The sequence below is a fragment of the Nelumbo nucifera genome, chromosome 2 (assembly GCF_055504915.1).
Source record: "Nelumbo nucifera cultivar China Antique chromosome 2, China Antique-T2T, whole genome shotgun sequence".
Lineage (NCBI taxonomy): Eukaryota > Viridiplantae > Streptophyta > Magnoliopsida > Proteales > Nelumbonaceae > Nelumbo > Nelumbo nucifera.
This window is the reverse complement of record NC_142650.1, coordinates 35811187-35825372: the sequence shown is the minus strand read 5'-3', so window position 1 is coordinate 35825372 and position 14186 is coordinate 35811187. Positions and strand designations below refer to the sequence as shown.

At 37.7% G+C, this 14186-nt stretch overlaps 1 protein-coding gene across 5 annotated transcripts; it reads left to right on the top strand.

The window, feature by feature from the left end:
• Positions 1 to 5124: 5124 nt before the first annotated feature.
• LOC104612340 (cytochrome c oxidase subunit 6b-2) lies at positions 5125 to 13005 on the top strand. 5 transcript variants are annotated; one of them, XM_010279727.3, is made up of 5 exons: positions 5539 to 5745; positions 7907 to 7976; positions 8127 to 8215; positions 8359 to 8440; positions 12696 to 13005. In XM_010279727.3, the coding sequence occupies exons 1-5, from the start codon at positions 5627 to 5629 to the stop codon at positions 12747 to 12749; spliced, it is 414 nt and encodes a 137-aa protein (XP_010278029.1). In that variant the 5' UTR covers positions 5539 to 5626; the 3' UTR covers positions 12750 to 13005. The 5 variants fall into 5 exon arrangements, with proteins under 5 accessions (XP_088753264.1, XP_010278029.1, XP_010278031.1 ...); XM_088897139.1 differs by lacking the exon at positions 5539 to 5745 and adding an exon at positions 5903 to 5931; XM_088897138.1 differs by lacking the exons at positions 5539 to 5745; positions 7907 to 7976 and adding an exon at positions 5125 to 5256.
• The last annotated feature ends 1181 nt before the right edge of the window (positions 13006 to 14186 follow it).

The following is a 14186-nucleotide window of genomic DNA, read 5'->3' as shown; positions in this document are numbered from 1 at the left end:
GAAATAACAAGCTGTAATAATAAACTGAAATAACTACCAACTAACTCTGACATAACTAACAAAAAATATGCTATGCTGCCATACGAACACAGTGTGAACCACAGTAGTGGGGTCCACATCTACAAGTCCCTTGATCTTCATAAGATAATTGCTAATACGTTGCCAATATATCAGGAGTCCTTCAAATTTCATAGATAAATTATACATCTAAGAATTAAAATTTTAGAATATCATTGAAACTTTCTGATATTTTGTTAAAATCATTGAAAATTTTTGAAAACCTTTTCTTGAAAGAAAAATGGGGATTCTGCATTTGGATTGTTGGGACAAGGCTTAGAATACCTACACAAGCTCGTAGATCGACATTCATTTTCTCAGAACAATAGAGGTGCATAAAAACACAAAAAAAAATAGTGGTTGCCATATCAAACCACAGAGCACAAAAAAATTGGAACGGGTCTATTCACTTTAATCCATACAGAACCAAAAAAAAAAAAGAAGTTTGAATTGCAAGAAAATGGAATGGATCTATTCACTTTAATCCATGTCAAACAACAAAAGGTGAAACAAAAAAAAAGAAACCCTAACAAGCCAGATGGTGATGTGAGTTGTACCTACGCAAACCACGAACCGATGGACGACCTTCGCCGTGAGAAAACCAAGTGTTGAAGGATGTATAAGCTCCTGTAAAAAAGTGAGAAAAATCAATGCATGAGGATGTGGTAGAGGCGTCAGTGGAAGAGAGAAGAAGCAGGGAGGTTGTGATAGAGTAAGGAAGTGACGACGACGGAGGAGGAGGAGGAGAATAGGAGAACAAGGAGAAGAGGAACCTGCTGTGGTGCGAAGTGAGAATGGGTGCACCAAACGATGTGCGAACGAATTAGAATCGAGGGTTTTGGGGCAAAATGTTCACTTGGGTGCGCGCGTGGACAATTGCACGTATGACGAAGCCCCGAGAGGGCGTAAAAGCCAGGAAGCTATAAGATCTTCCCGAAATCAGCCCAAGATGGATTTTTCGTGTCTTTTCAAGACGGGCACTAAACGGGCTCTAAATTAATCCATCCTAAGCTCTAATACATTTTAAACAGGAACTCAGTCCCCTATCTCATAACTTTATTGTCTTTGTTTTTATAACCCTTTTTGCAATCCCGTCGGAATCTCAAAGCGGTCCCCAGCAGTCCATCAAATTGGGTGATTTCTCTGATACAAATACTGTTCCCGCCATTCCCTTCCAAATGCAAGCAAGAAGGATTTCAAAGAATCAATGGGAGGACTTTCTTACCCTTTATTTTTCTTCAAATTTTCAAAAAGAACCACTGAAGCAATAATATGTTTTAGTTAAAACCTCATCAATAAACATGTACATATTAAAACCTTCCAAGGGTAAGCATCTGGCTACCTGTACAAAGTCCCTTGCGTGTTGTCCTTAAGGGTTCGAGTTATGTTTTCATGGAGTCCAAGTGTAGACAAGTAAAGAAATGCAGTTCCATTGTTCATTCAAACTAACAGAGTATCTGCATTTTAGTTTTTTTTGCTTTATTCAATACTCTATTTTATTGGTTCATAATTGATGAAGTTCAAATCCTGATCGTTGTTGCCTGTTGATAAATATTTGGATTAATTTCTTGAATTTAGGATAATAAACACTATAAAAATAGAAATTGTAACGGTACCTATTTTACTAAGCAATTAAATACAAAGAACTTTGTTTCATTTTTAGTTTTAATTTTTCTTTCACTCCTTATGATTCTTGCAAATAAAGAAAAGAGAAAAATTAAAACTAGATTCAAGAAACCCTGTAAAAACTGGCGCGCTTAAGATTCAGGATCTTTGCTTGGCCGACATGCAACTATCCTTTCTTCACATGGTAACCAGTAACCACCTTGTTGTCGTTAGATGATTGAGGACAATGAGAACAACAAGCCGGTTGTTCTTCCCATGGTAAAGCCCTTCGAATACCATCTCTTATTCATTTTTCACAGCAAATTCTCATCATTTTATTTACACCTAATTTGTGGAATAATATATGGTAAGCTAGAGTCACAAATACATTCAATAGGCAAAACTGGGTTTTTGAAAGATTTTAACCTCGTTTAATGTCACATTTAAACCAATCTTATTGTTAGGCGAGGTTTTGGTCTGATGACATCATATGAGAAGGGAGGTCTTAGTCCAATTCGAAATAAGAGGGGATGTTTTAGTATTTAGGATAAATTTCTGATACGGGTTCTTAACGGTTATTAAAAATGTCAGGGATAATTTAAATAATATCTTTATGGTAAATTCCATTTGCTTACACCATAAGAATACATGCTGCGTTTGTAAGCGATGTAAATGCCGGACTGGTGTAATATTATACTCCGGTCCAGTTTTACAACTGTTTGGATGGGATGTAAAACACCAATGAAAATGGTGTAAAACGTCATTTGAAAGACTTTTACATAGATAATTGATGTAAAAAATACATTGAAAAAATCGATGTAAAATCTCTTTGTTTTTCCATCGAAGTAAAAATATTCCCGCTTGTAACGTCTCTAGATCTCTTCTCCCTCTTCGTCCTGCTTCGTCTCAATCCCGTGATGGTGTCTCTTCGCCGGTGCCACTGCTTCTCCATCCGGCCATCCGAAACCATATCTATAAGGTGCCAGTCAAACGTAATACTGCTCACATACTAATGGACTCAAGGTTCTACATCAAGGCTTTGGTTTAGGAGGAGATTTGGAGGCTTTTTTATGGGAGGGAACAATGTCGTCTTCAAGGCCTTTTGCGGATTTTGAGTTGAGCGGTATTCCTTAAGCACATAGAGACTATCAGACTATGATTGGGGGTTTCGGTTTTGGGTCTTTTTAGGGAGACCTTATAAACTTTTTTCTCAACTTTGCCATGAGAAAGCAAGCTGACCCAAATACATAGACAATAAAAAAGATAAATGATTAGATATAAAAATCAAAATGTTGTTGAGCAGCGGCACCGGCGAAGGGGGTTGATATTTGTCTTGTGGAGCTAGGTGCTTGCATAGGGCTGATATTTCTCTTGGGCTGAAAAGGATTGATTGTCAAACCATTTCTTCATCATCAGTTAGAAGGGAGATGAGAACCTAGCTTGCATAATTCCCTTCCTTATACCCAAAATGTAGGTACAACACTCCCAACAGAACACGAGCAAATAGTAGTCCCCTTTGCCACACGGGTTGCACAGATGGGGCCTCTAAACCTCATGCCATCTCGCCAACAACCTTCAAGCTTTGTACTGAGTGGTTTGTGAAAAGAGGGATGGAGATTTACATTGATGGGTATTCTCCAAACATGAGCAAAAGGGCAATGTTACTTTTACATTAATTATCCAAACACATATGAGTGTAAATGGGTGTAAAAGCCAGTTTGCTTTTTACACCGGTAGATCTCGCCATTCTTAGACTCCATAGGTGTAGTTTTGTATTTACACCGCAAACAAATGCAGCCTTAAGTATTTAACCCAAAAAAATAATAGGACAAATTTCTTAAACTATCCTTATAGTTTAGCAAATTGACTAACTATACTCCTACTATTTGCACTTTTAACTTTTTTGACAATTGACTAGCTCTATCCTTGTGTTAGCGTCCACTAATGTTATGTCACAATCCGTGCATATGTAACACCAAGTGACGCAAAAAAAAATTGTAAAATCCAATATTACCCATTTGTGGTCAATTTTTTCATCACTTATTCTTCAAATTTTCAAAATGAAACTAAACGTATTTGATAGTTATTGGTTCTCTCGTATGGATCGTATTTCTACCAAATGAAACATACGGACAACTAGAACCTATAGAAGCGAAGCTGTCAAACTAGCACTTAGGCAAGAACCCAGTTATAGATTTCTACAAATCGACACCGACACATTCCCTGCTGCTGGATGTTACCGAAGATAGGCAATGCCGACAGTTGTCGCGAACGCAAAGCAGAACGTCCCCTGTGAGTCCATCGGAACAGTAGTTCTTTGCCATTCCCGAGTCGACTATTCACTTTTGTCTCTCACCCCCCACCCACTCTGCCTCGCCGGCCTCAAATACAAGCTTGATTCCTAGTGGACAAGGCAAGATGAAGAAGTAATAAGTGAGTCTATGCACTTCAGCTAGAATTCTGAACCATACTAGTAGGCAATACAATCATAGCATTTCTACAGTGATCAAAGAAGAAATAGGAGACACAATTTCAATCATAGCTGCCAAGGAGCTTAGACGGAAGGGAGCCACCACCAGTTGGTAGCCCTACAGACAACATAACCTCTCCCCTTTTGACTTCATCTTCCTTATTTTTAAGAGTAGTGTTTCTGTTGCTGCTAGCAACATGGACTAATGAATCAGACAGCGCATTCACCTTCGTTGTCTTTTGAATAAGCTACATGTAAAATTGGCATTTAGTGAAGCCTTTGATCTTGTAGCTGATAAGTGATGACAGTAGAGCTGATCTTATCCAATAGCTTGCCTTTGTTGTAATATTCATAAAGTATACTATCTTTCTGAGTGAGAACTTACCATTAGTTACCCATATTTGCGACAATGAAGCTACTTTGAGTGTATTGATTAGTTTAAATGACATAAATCATTAGCCATGAAATTTGTCCTTCAGTAGGAGTTTAAAGTCAAATTCCACCCACTATAGTCTATGGGTGAGAAAGCTACCGATGGCCGGGTGAGCCAACACCTCCTCAAGGGCAAACCATCCCACTACCCCCTCTCCCTCGTCCCCTTCCACCAAATCTGTCAGGATCTGACCCTTCCTTTCTTTAATTTCCAACTAACAGGTCTGATTCCAAAACCAATATGATCGAAAATATGCTAAAGAGATTAGGAAGATGCATCTTGCTAGCATTCGTCAATTTAGAAACTAGGGAGAAGTACAAATCAGCCCAGCTCAGAATTTACTAAGCCCAAAGTACAGGGGGAATGCATCATAACCATGAATTGATGCCAAATTCACGGGCAGGATGTGGTTATAGGGGGGACAGGGCTAGTTGTAGAGGGGGGGGGGGGGCTGGAATTCAGAATTCTGAATTGTATGTCTCCGTACTTTTCCCTAGTTGCTGGTGGACAGTGGAATAGAGGAGAGCGGAGGCAGGAGAGAGAGAAAGAGGCAGAAATCTCTTCAATGTTGGCCATGGAAGAGAAGCTCGTTTTTTATTTCCTTCCTCTTATTTCTTCTTCGTCAGCTTTGTCCCTCTTTGTACAGAAAAATTTTATCCTTAGATCTGATCTTATTTGGTGGTTGACATGGGTACGTTTGAATCCACTCGAACTCCTCCTTTTTTAATTAGCCAATTTGAACTCGTCTTATACTTTGAATGGGTTTGTTTTGAAAATCTCTATATTTTTTATTAGATTGGGAAGATATAAAAAATCTTTTATTCAATATTTTATTTTGAAAAATTAAAGAAAATGACGGATAGAATAGTGAGCGAAAACTTAGAGTATTTTAAGTTTCCAAACAGTAGAGGTGAATAACTCAATTTATTAAAACTTAGGGATAGTTTAAAAAATTTGCCCATTAAAGAGAAACCAGATGCCATGCCAATACAATTGGCTGTTACTTCAATTCCTTGAAGCCTACGGCTTTTGTACGTGCCAAAAACTCGTACGAGTGACCAATGAATTGCGTTCAACGCTCTTTGGCTAATATTCAAATTGGGTCTCTCTCTCTCTCTTCTTCCTCGCTCTTCTTGAAGCTCTTCGTATCGGTCAACTGGATCTGCAGATGGCGGACGAGGTAAGATCAAACATAGAATCTTCTCGGCCATCTGTATGTGTGTTTAATCGAGGGAATGAAATCCCATCGGTTGAACCGTTTCTTTTGAAAATTTCACGGGCTTTCTCTCTGGAATGCTTTGCAATCACTTTGTCATGGTTTCGTATTTCAAGACACTATTTATCTGATAAAAATGATAAGTTTAGAGTTTCGTTTTCTAATCAATTCCTTTTATCTCTATTTGTCTGTTTGACTATTTGTGTGTTTGTTTGATTTCTCTTTTCAATAAAAAATTCATTTTTTTTGGTTTTGCAAAACTGATCAGGATGCTTACAATTTTGATGTAAGTTGATGAGAGATCTTCTAATGCGAGATAATATTTTTAGACGTGTGTGTATCTTTTTAGAGTGTTCTATTTTATTGTTTGCATTGAGTGGATCGCATGAAGAAAGTTGAAAAATTTTTTATCGTTGGGAAGTGAGTAGGGTGATAAACTTTTAGCACGGTAGAAATTTCAGAGATTTATAATCAAAAGGGTTGGGTTAGATTCTTACAAATTTGGGGCTGTTCATGTTTGCTGGACTAATAGAATGGAATGCTACACATTGTATAATCATTCAAAATATGTTTGTTGGGACATATTACAAATCCGATAATATCAAGGTGGGGTTGGAATTTTAGGATTAGTATACCTACTGAAAACTAAATCTGGTGTGGCACAACCCAACTAGAATATTTCTGCATGATGTGAGTTCTTAATAACAAGTTAAAATTGACAGGGTTAATTCTGGTTAACATGGATTTAATTGGATTTGTCAGCTAGATTTATTGATGGTAGAGGTTCTGGTTTCTAAAGGGTGGTTATTTAATTATAAAGGGGGTTGATCAAATGGGAACTAGAATAAAAAGGAGGGTTAAGGTTTTACAGTCAACAAGAATATATCCATAAATTGGTTTGAATGAGGAGTAGGGTCTAGAAATTGGATACTAGAAAGCAAAAGAAGTTAAAAAATTAAAGGAAAAGTAATTAGAGAGAGTGTTTAACCACTCACGATCAAATGGGAACTAGAAAAAGGGAGGGTTATGAATTGGATATTAGAAAGAAAAGAATTTAAATGAAAAATTAAAGGAAAAGTAATTAGAGACTTAAGTTACTGTTGAGCTTCACAATGTGGGACGCTTGGCACAACCCTTTGTATATACAATATTTTTTTTACATAAATGAGTATTTTTTTTTGAAACATTACCGATAAAAAGAGGGTCTTACTTAAGTCTCACTGTTAGAAAGGAGCATGTAGTTGTACTTGCATTAAAAAGAAATTTCAAAACAAGTGCATTCATCCAAGAATACATGTAATTTCATAGTTTGCATCTTTTATTTATTACTAGAAGAGACCCATATGACACATGGTCTGGTGATAGTAAAGGTATTTGTTATAAAATGTGCATCCCTTGAGAAATGTATAATAAATTTTCCGTTGTATATTTGTTATTTGTTTTTTATCTAATCATTGACCTCAAAACTATAACTTAAATATGAATTTGGATACTATTGATAAGAGTTGTCATCATCATCTTCTAAGCCTTGTCCCAAGTCCCAACTATATAAGTAATGATAGAATGGTCATAAACAAAATGTTATTCCAATGTTATAAATATTAGAAGTGCTAGCATCCCCCACATAGCATTTAAATCACAAAAGAATGTAATTGTCTGTTACATTTTCTTGTCCAATTTATGATGGAGTGCCTATTCCTCATCCTATCAATTTACAGTGTTCATTCAAAAACCCGAAATGTAAATAAAGAGGTATCATCATTGTGATGCATGTTACAATGATAAAACTAGGGTATCATGCATGAGAATGCAAGTTTGATTTTGAGAATGGACACCTTGTGCAAAAAATTGCTGGGGGTTGGGTCAGTGTCCAGTTTCCATTCCCACAACTCTGGATATCTGGGACCAGCATTTTGGTAGTCCCAGTTTGAGTAATCAACTGGTACAAAACTTTGTTTTGAGTAAACAATTACTGTATCATGCCAATTCATGTGTACTACTTGCATATTAAGAACTTTGGTTGGGTTGATAAGGAAAAGAGAAAGCACAGAGAAGGATAAAAGAAACAGAAAAACAGAACAGTGGCCTACAATAATATATTAATATTGTTTTGTTGCTTTGTCAGATCAATTTGGCTCTGGAAAACCTCTTCTTGTGATGAACGTGCATGCCTATTTAGTTTTTCTTCATTAAAGGTTGCTACAAAAGATGAAAGAACATGTAAACTGTGTCAAATACTCTGTTTCATGGTCCACAAACTATCATTTGTTTTTCTTGGTATAGATGTTAGAAGTTTATGTTGTTTCTTTTCTATTTTGATACTATCTTGTGGATTTCTCTCTCAGATTGAGTTGAAAACAGCACCAGCTGATTTTCGTTTCCCTACTGCAAATCAAACCCGACACTGTTTCACTCGCTACATTGAATTTCACAGGTTGGTTTTTCATGGTTGAGGCATTGGGGTGTGTGTGTATCACTGCTCATCATGCATTTCAAGGGTCTTTATTTATCTATTTATTTTCCCAAGTGGTTGCCCTGGAAATAATTAATAAGCTCAAATTTTGATATCAAACACAGGTGTTTGCAAGCAAAAGGTGAGGAGTCTGGTGAATGTGATAAGTTTGCTAGATATTACCGTTCCCTCTGCCCAGGTGAATGGGTAAGTTGTATGTTTAGTTAGCCAACTTGATTTTTTTCTTTTTGTATCAGTTTGTTGTTTAGTTTTTATTTAGATGCAGATGTCTACCTACCTTTTATAAAATAAATTCAGGATAAGAGGTCTTTAGTCTCAAAGGGTCCATAGGTTAAATCTCATACTGTTCTTGATCTAAAACTATGATACCTGGATACCTATACATGCCTATCATACTGGTGTTGGACATGATACGTACACAGGATATTGCGTCAACCCTTCTAGGTATATTCTATAGTATTAACATTTCTAAAATATTTAAAATAGGCAGTTTAACAAAATATACTAAAACAGAATAAATGTCTTGTTTTGATCCTCGTGCTGTTGTGCACTGGGGTAAATATTTAAAACAGTCAGATCTAAAACAGCCAGTTTAACATTTCTAAATATTTAAAACAGTCTGTCCCTCCATTGGTGGGAGCCTTGTGCACTGGGATGCCCTTTTATCTGTGTGAATGTTGCCATCTGTATATGGACATCATTAGATTGAAAACAGAATAAATGTCTTGTTGTAAATAAGACTCATTATCTTGGATTTTTCTTATTTTTCTGTCATTTATCATAAAAAGGAGAAAAAAATGAAGAGTAAGTGATACAATGGGCATCTAGAAAATGGTGGTTGGAAGCACCAAAACTTATAAAAGAAAGGATGCAGTGATGCACAATGCAGTGTGCAGAAAATTGTAACTGTGAAAAGGATGTTGCTTCACCCATCCAAATAAAACTTGACTTTGTGGTGGGGAACAATAGGTGAAGGGAGTCAAACTTCTTTACTAATAGTTTAGTTGAATTTCAGGCTGCAACTCGTGTATATGAATGAGGAGTTGCTAGTAATTGCTGTTTAGCCAGAGTGGTTAAGTTGTCTGCTAGTGTTTAAATATGCATACAGGATGTACATTCAATCCTTTATCCATCCTACTAAATTTTTCATTAATTATATAAGATTCTTTTCTACAAGTGATACAACATGGTACTCATTAACGTTTAGAAGAAAGGAGTGCATTAGTAATTATGTGTTTAATGGTGCAATGGTGTGCTAAAATATGTAGGAGAGAGACATCAAAATTCCCAAATACAATGGAACTTCATGAAAGATCTACATTTAGCCCTTATTATTTTGCACTAGTCATGGATGAATTAATTAAGCATGTTCAGGAGGAGGTTCCGTGGTGTATGTTGTTTGTTGATGAATTGGTTTAGGGCCATTTTAATACATTGGGCCTAATGGGCCTACATAAGCCTAACTGACCAACTGTAAGGTGCCAACCAACTGATTGGTAAGGGTCTCCTGCTGGTCGTAGCAGAGACGTGGGATCTAATCCCGCCTGCACCTGGGTTGGGAGATGGGCTACCCTCATTGTGTAGCCCTTAAGAAATTAAAAAAAAAAAAGCCTTACTGACCAACCCCATGCATGACCTGGGGCTGAGCCCAACCCCAGTGTATCAAATTTTAATTTAACCTGGGACTAGGTTGGGCAGATTTGGGGTTGACCTCAGGCCAGGCTTGGGCCTGGATTGACATCAAGTCCAGCCCACCCAAGTTGCAGCCCTAGTCAGTTTAACTTAAAAAGTATTTTGAGATAGTTTTCCACAAAAGCATGAAAAATTCTTTCTGTGAGAAAACTTTTTAAATTAAAAAAACTATGGTTTAGGTGAAACGAAAAGGGCTGATTATCCTCATCTGGGCACTTGTTACAGCATTCATATGGGCAACTGTATCAAACTAAGTTGGTAAAACTTTAGAGGCATAAGCCTCCTTAAGAGGTGGGGGAGGAGGAAGAAGCGGAAGGGAGGATCTCATTTTTTTTAATGAAGATGTTCTTTCTTTTATCATTTTTCTTGTATTTCGTTTTTTATTTTTCTTTCCCTTCCCTTTCTTTCATTTTTTTCTTCTTTCCTTTTTTTTTGTATGAGGTGTGCGTGAGATGTAAACCTCTAGCACACCTCATGCAAAAGGTGTATGAAGTGGCATATGCCTCAAGGTGTTTTGGGGGCACCTCACCTGGAGGTGTACACCTTTCAAAACACAATCTATTTATTCACACACAACTACACACTCCAATGGTTGAAGAATAATAAGTGTTAGAGCTAGCCGAATAGAGATTTCCTATCCCATACTTAAGTGGGGGCAGTTTAGTCTTTATACCACTAATTAGAGGCTAATCCATATTAAGGGTTGACTGATAGGGTTTAACCTACTTGGTTCGACTGTTCTCTTCATCATCATCATCTTCTTCTTCTTCTTCTTCTTCTTCTTCTTCTTCTTCTTCTTCTCTTCTCTTGGTTCGGACTACTATAGCTACAGAAATAAAATGGTAACAGAGCCTACACTATGCCTCCCAGTTGCAATCGTGCGGCGTAGGTGGTGACGTCGGTATTGCAGTGTTTGGTCGGGACTAGATGGACTAGTGAAGCATGGTGGGATGTTACGATCCATTTGTCCCATGTTGGTAGTATGGGATGCTAATGTGAGGTATCCCACATCGGTAGAATGGGATGCTGTTGTGGGGTATTTATGTGCTTGGGTTCCCTCCCTCTGACAGCTAGCTTTTAGGGGTGAGTTCTCCTAAGGCATATAACAAATGGTATCAGAGCTTGGTTTGGGAAGTTTAGTGAAGTGGTGAAGAATTTTGGAATGAAACAATGCCAAGTTGACCACTCAGTGTTCAACTATGATTCAAAAGCCGGAAAGATTTTATTAGTGGTCTATGTGGATGATATTGTCATAACTGGTAGTGAAAAATTGGGGAACAATAAACTAAAGGTCTTTTTGCAAAATCACTTTCAAACAAAAAACCTTGGAACATTGAAGTATTTCTTGGGTATAGAAGTTGCTAGATCAAGACAAGGTGTAAACCTGTGTCAAAGAAAATAAGTTATTGATCTGCTGGATGAAACAACATTGTTAGGTGCAAAACCGGCTGAAACTCCCATGGAACCAAATGCTAAGTTGAGCAGTGACACAGGGGAAATATTTGATGATCCTGGAAGGTATAGACGGCTAGTGGGGAAGCTGAACTATTTGACTATCGCGAGACCAGACAGCTCCTTTGCAGCCAGTGTGGTGAGCCAATTTATGTAGAACCCTCGGATACCTCACTGGGATGCAGTTCTTAGAATTGTAAGGTACTTGAAGGGAGCTCCAGGCTCTATGTCTGATAAAAGATCTACTACAGGTTTACTACACATTTCTTGGAAGAAATCTTGTGACATGGAGGAGTAAGAAGCAAACGGTTGTGGCAAGGAGTAGTGTTGAAGCCGAATATAGAGTCATGACACACACTACATGTGAATTAGTATGGCTGAGGAATCTCCTACAAAAAATCGGGTTCTCCATGGATAGACCTATGAAATTGTACTGTGACAATCAAGCTGCACTCCACATCTCATCCAACCCTGTTTTTCATGAGAGAACAAAGCACATAGAGATTGATTGCCACTTTGTGAGGGAGAAGGTCCTTACTGTAGAGATAAGCACAGAACATGTGGGCTTAGGTGATCAGTGGGCAGATTTGTTTACAAAAGGCTTAAGCTTAGGGAGAGTGAACTATATATGTAACAAGCTGGGATTATATGACATATATTCTCCAGCTTGAGGGGGAGTGTTAGAGCTAGCCGAATAAGAGTAGATTAGTCAATTTATTTCTGTTAAGTTATGTGCTTATGTGGCAGTCTTAATAGAGACTTCCTGTCCCATACTTAAGTGGGGGCAGTTTAGTCTTTATACCACTAATTAGAGGCTAATCCATATTAAGGGTCGACTGATAGGGTTTAACCTACCTGGTTCGACTGTTCTCTTCATCTTCTTCTTCTTCTTCTTCTTCTTCTTCTCTTCTCCTGGTTCGGACTACTGTAGCTACAGAAATAACAATAAGAAAACATTAATGTAGTGTTCCAGAGAATGCTTTGAATGGTTGCTTATATATATGGGGTGACTGAAGATGTAGTGCAAATCATCAGAATTATAAGTGCGTATCTTTTGAGCAGGATCCACCAATAAATCTCTAGATTATTTACTGGTCGTTCATGTTCTCATCCAGTTCCTTTGTTTTGTTCTCCTTGCTAATTACATTTTTTTAGAAACTTAAGGATCCATCCAACTTTTTTTAACTTCTTCCCTTGGTGGATCGCAGATCTCTGTTAAAAAATGAAGAGAAATGTTCTGCTTCTGTTAGTGTCAGGTATTTCTGGTTGATTGGTTTTCTCTTTTACATGGCTGCAGATTGAGAGATGGAATGAGCAGAGGGAGAACAGAACTTTCCCAGGTCCTCTTTGATCTCACAGCAGATTTAGCTTTTTAACTGCTGGCAGTTGGTCTTCTGCATGGAACTTTAATGCTTCTATGTTTTATTTGATCTAATGGTTGCTAAACCAAAAAACAATAACTTAATAAGACAGACAACAAAAGTACATTGAGTCTGGATTTTATTGCTTCACTCTTCTAAGAACCATGGTGCTAATGCACATAGAAATTGATCAAATGTTTATGTTGTTCAATATATGATTAATTTTCATTAGTGTTTTCTTTAGAAGTATGAGTTCCATTTGTTCCCAAACTTAGGTGGCATTTGATAAATCTGAAATCTGAATGGTACCATGAGAGGGATCCTTTTTGATAAGTGAAGTAGCCCAAGAGGTGAAGACTTTCCAAACCAAGGTTTTAAAAACCGGACTGGACATGAAACCGTTTTGGGGACTGGTTCCTGGGTCAAACGGTCTGACCATCTGGTTCGAACAGACAGACCATTCTGACTTAAAAGATAAAAAAAATTAAAAATAAATAAAATAAAAAAATTATTAAAAACCGTTGTCTGGGTCGACGGTTTGACTGCCTGGGTCAGTGGGTCACTGACCAAATCAGCAGTTTTTGGCCAAAAAGCGATTTCAGGGTGAAACAGAACCGGTTACCTGACCGGTTCCTAGGTCAACCGGTCCAACTGTCCGGTCCAGTCTGGTTTTCAAAACCATGGTCCAAACCTACTCCTGTTCTGCCGTTCATATCTGCTATTTTCTTGCAGTGAATTCTGGTTTTCAAGTATTTTATCCCCTCAATGACTATCCATCCTTTGTCATTAGATTGAATATGGCTGTGATAGACGATAGATGCTAGTGCTCTACAATTGTAGAGATGACTTGGATGGCTGGTGGTGCTTATGTCCTTAATCATATAGCCAAGGGGAGTTTTCTGGACCGTCTTCTATGGTTGGTTGAAGAGATGCTCTGTTCGATTGGCCTTGAAGAGGTGTTAACCGACTGTGGTTTGGCACTTTTCAAAAACCGAAAAGATATGCCCATAGTTTGGTTAACTGAACCCTGAGAACCTGTATTACCTGTTAGGTTCTCAATATCTCATTGGAAGTGCATAACAGTTGAAATGGGTATAGCCAACTTTTTAGCCCTACAGATCTAAGAGCCTATCTCTTTCAATAGCTAATTGAACATCAACTTCTTAATTCGACTAGACCATCTGACAAGCCTATCAGCCACAAAGTTTACTTTGCAAAAAATGTGGATGAACGTAGGCTCCGTTTGGTTCACAAGAATAAGGATCTGAAATCGGAATCGGAATGGGCTATTCCGATTCCAACTGTTTGGTTGGGCGGAATCAGAATCTTATTCTCATTCCTGTTGGAATGGCACTCCTCCATTTGAGGGAATGATTATTTCCTACCCATCCCTTGGGAATGAAATCTCATTCCTGATGATTCCAATC

What these genes read in the sequence shown, in the direction of transcription:
- LOC104612340 (XM_010279727.3), top strand. Translation starts at nt 5,627, where the DNA reads ATGAATTGCGTTCAACGCTCTTTGGCTAATATTCAAATTGGGTCTCTC. An exon ending in ATCTGCAGATGGCGGACGAG is followed by an intron (nt 5,746 to 7,906) that starts GTAAGATCAAAC and finishes TTGCTTTGTCAG; the next exon opens with ATCAATTTGGCTCTGGAAAA. An exon ending in TTAGTTTTTCTTCATTAAAG is followed by an intron (nt 7,977 to 8,126) that starts GTTGCTACAAAA and finishes TTTCTCTCTCAG; the next exon opens with ATTGAGTTGAAAACAGCACC.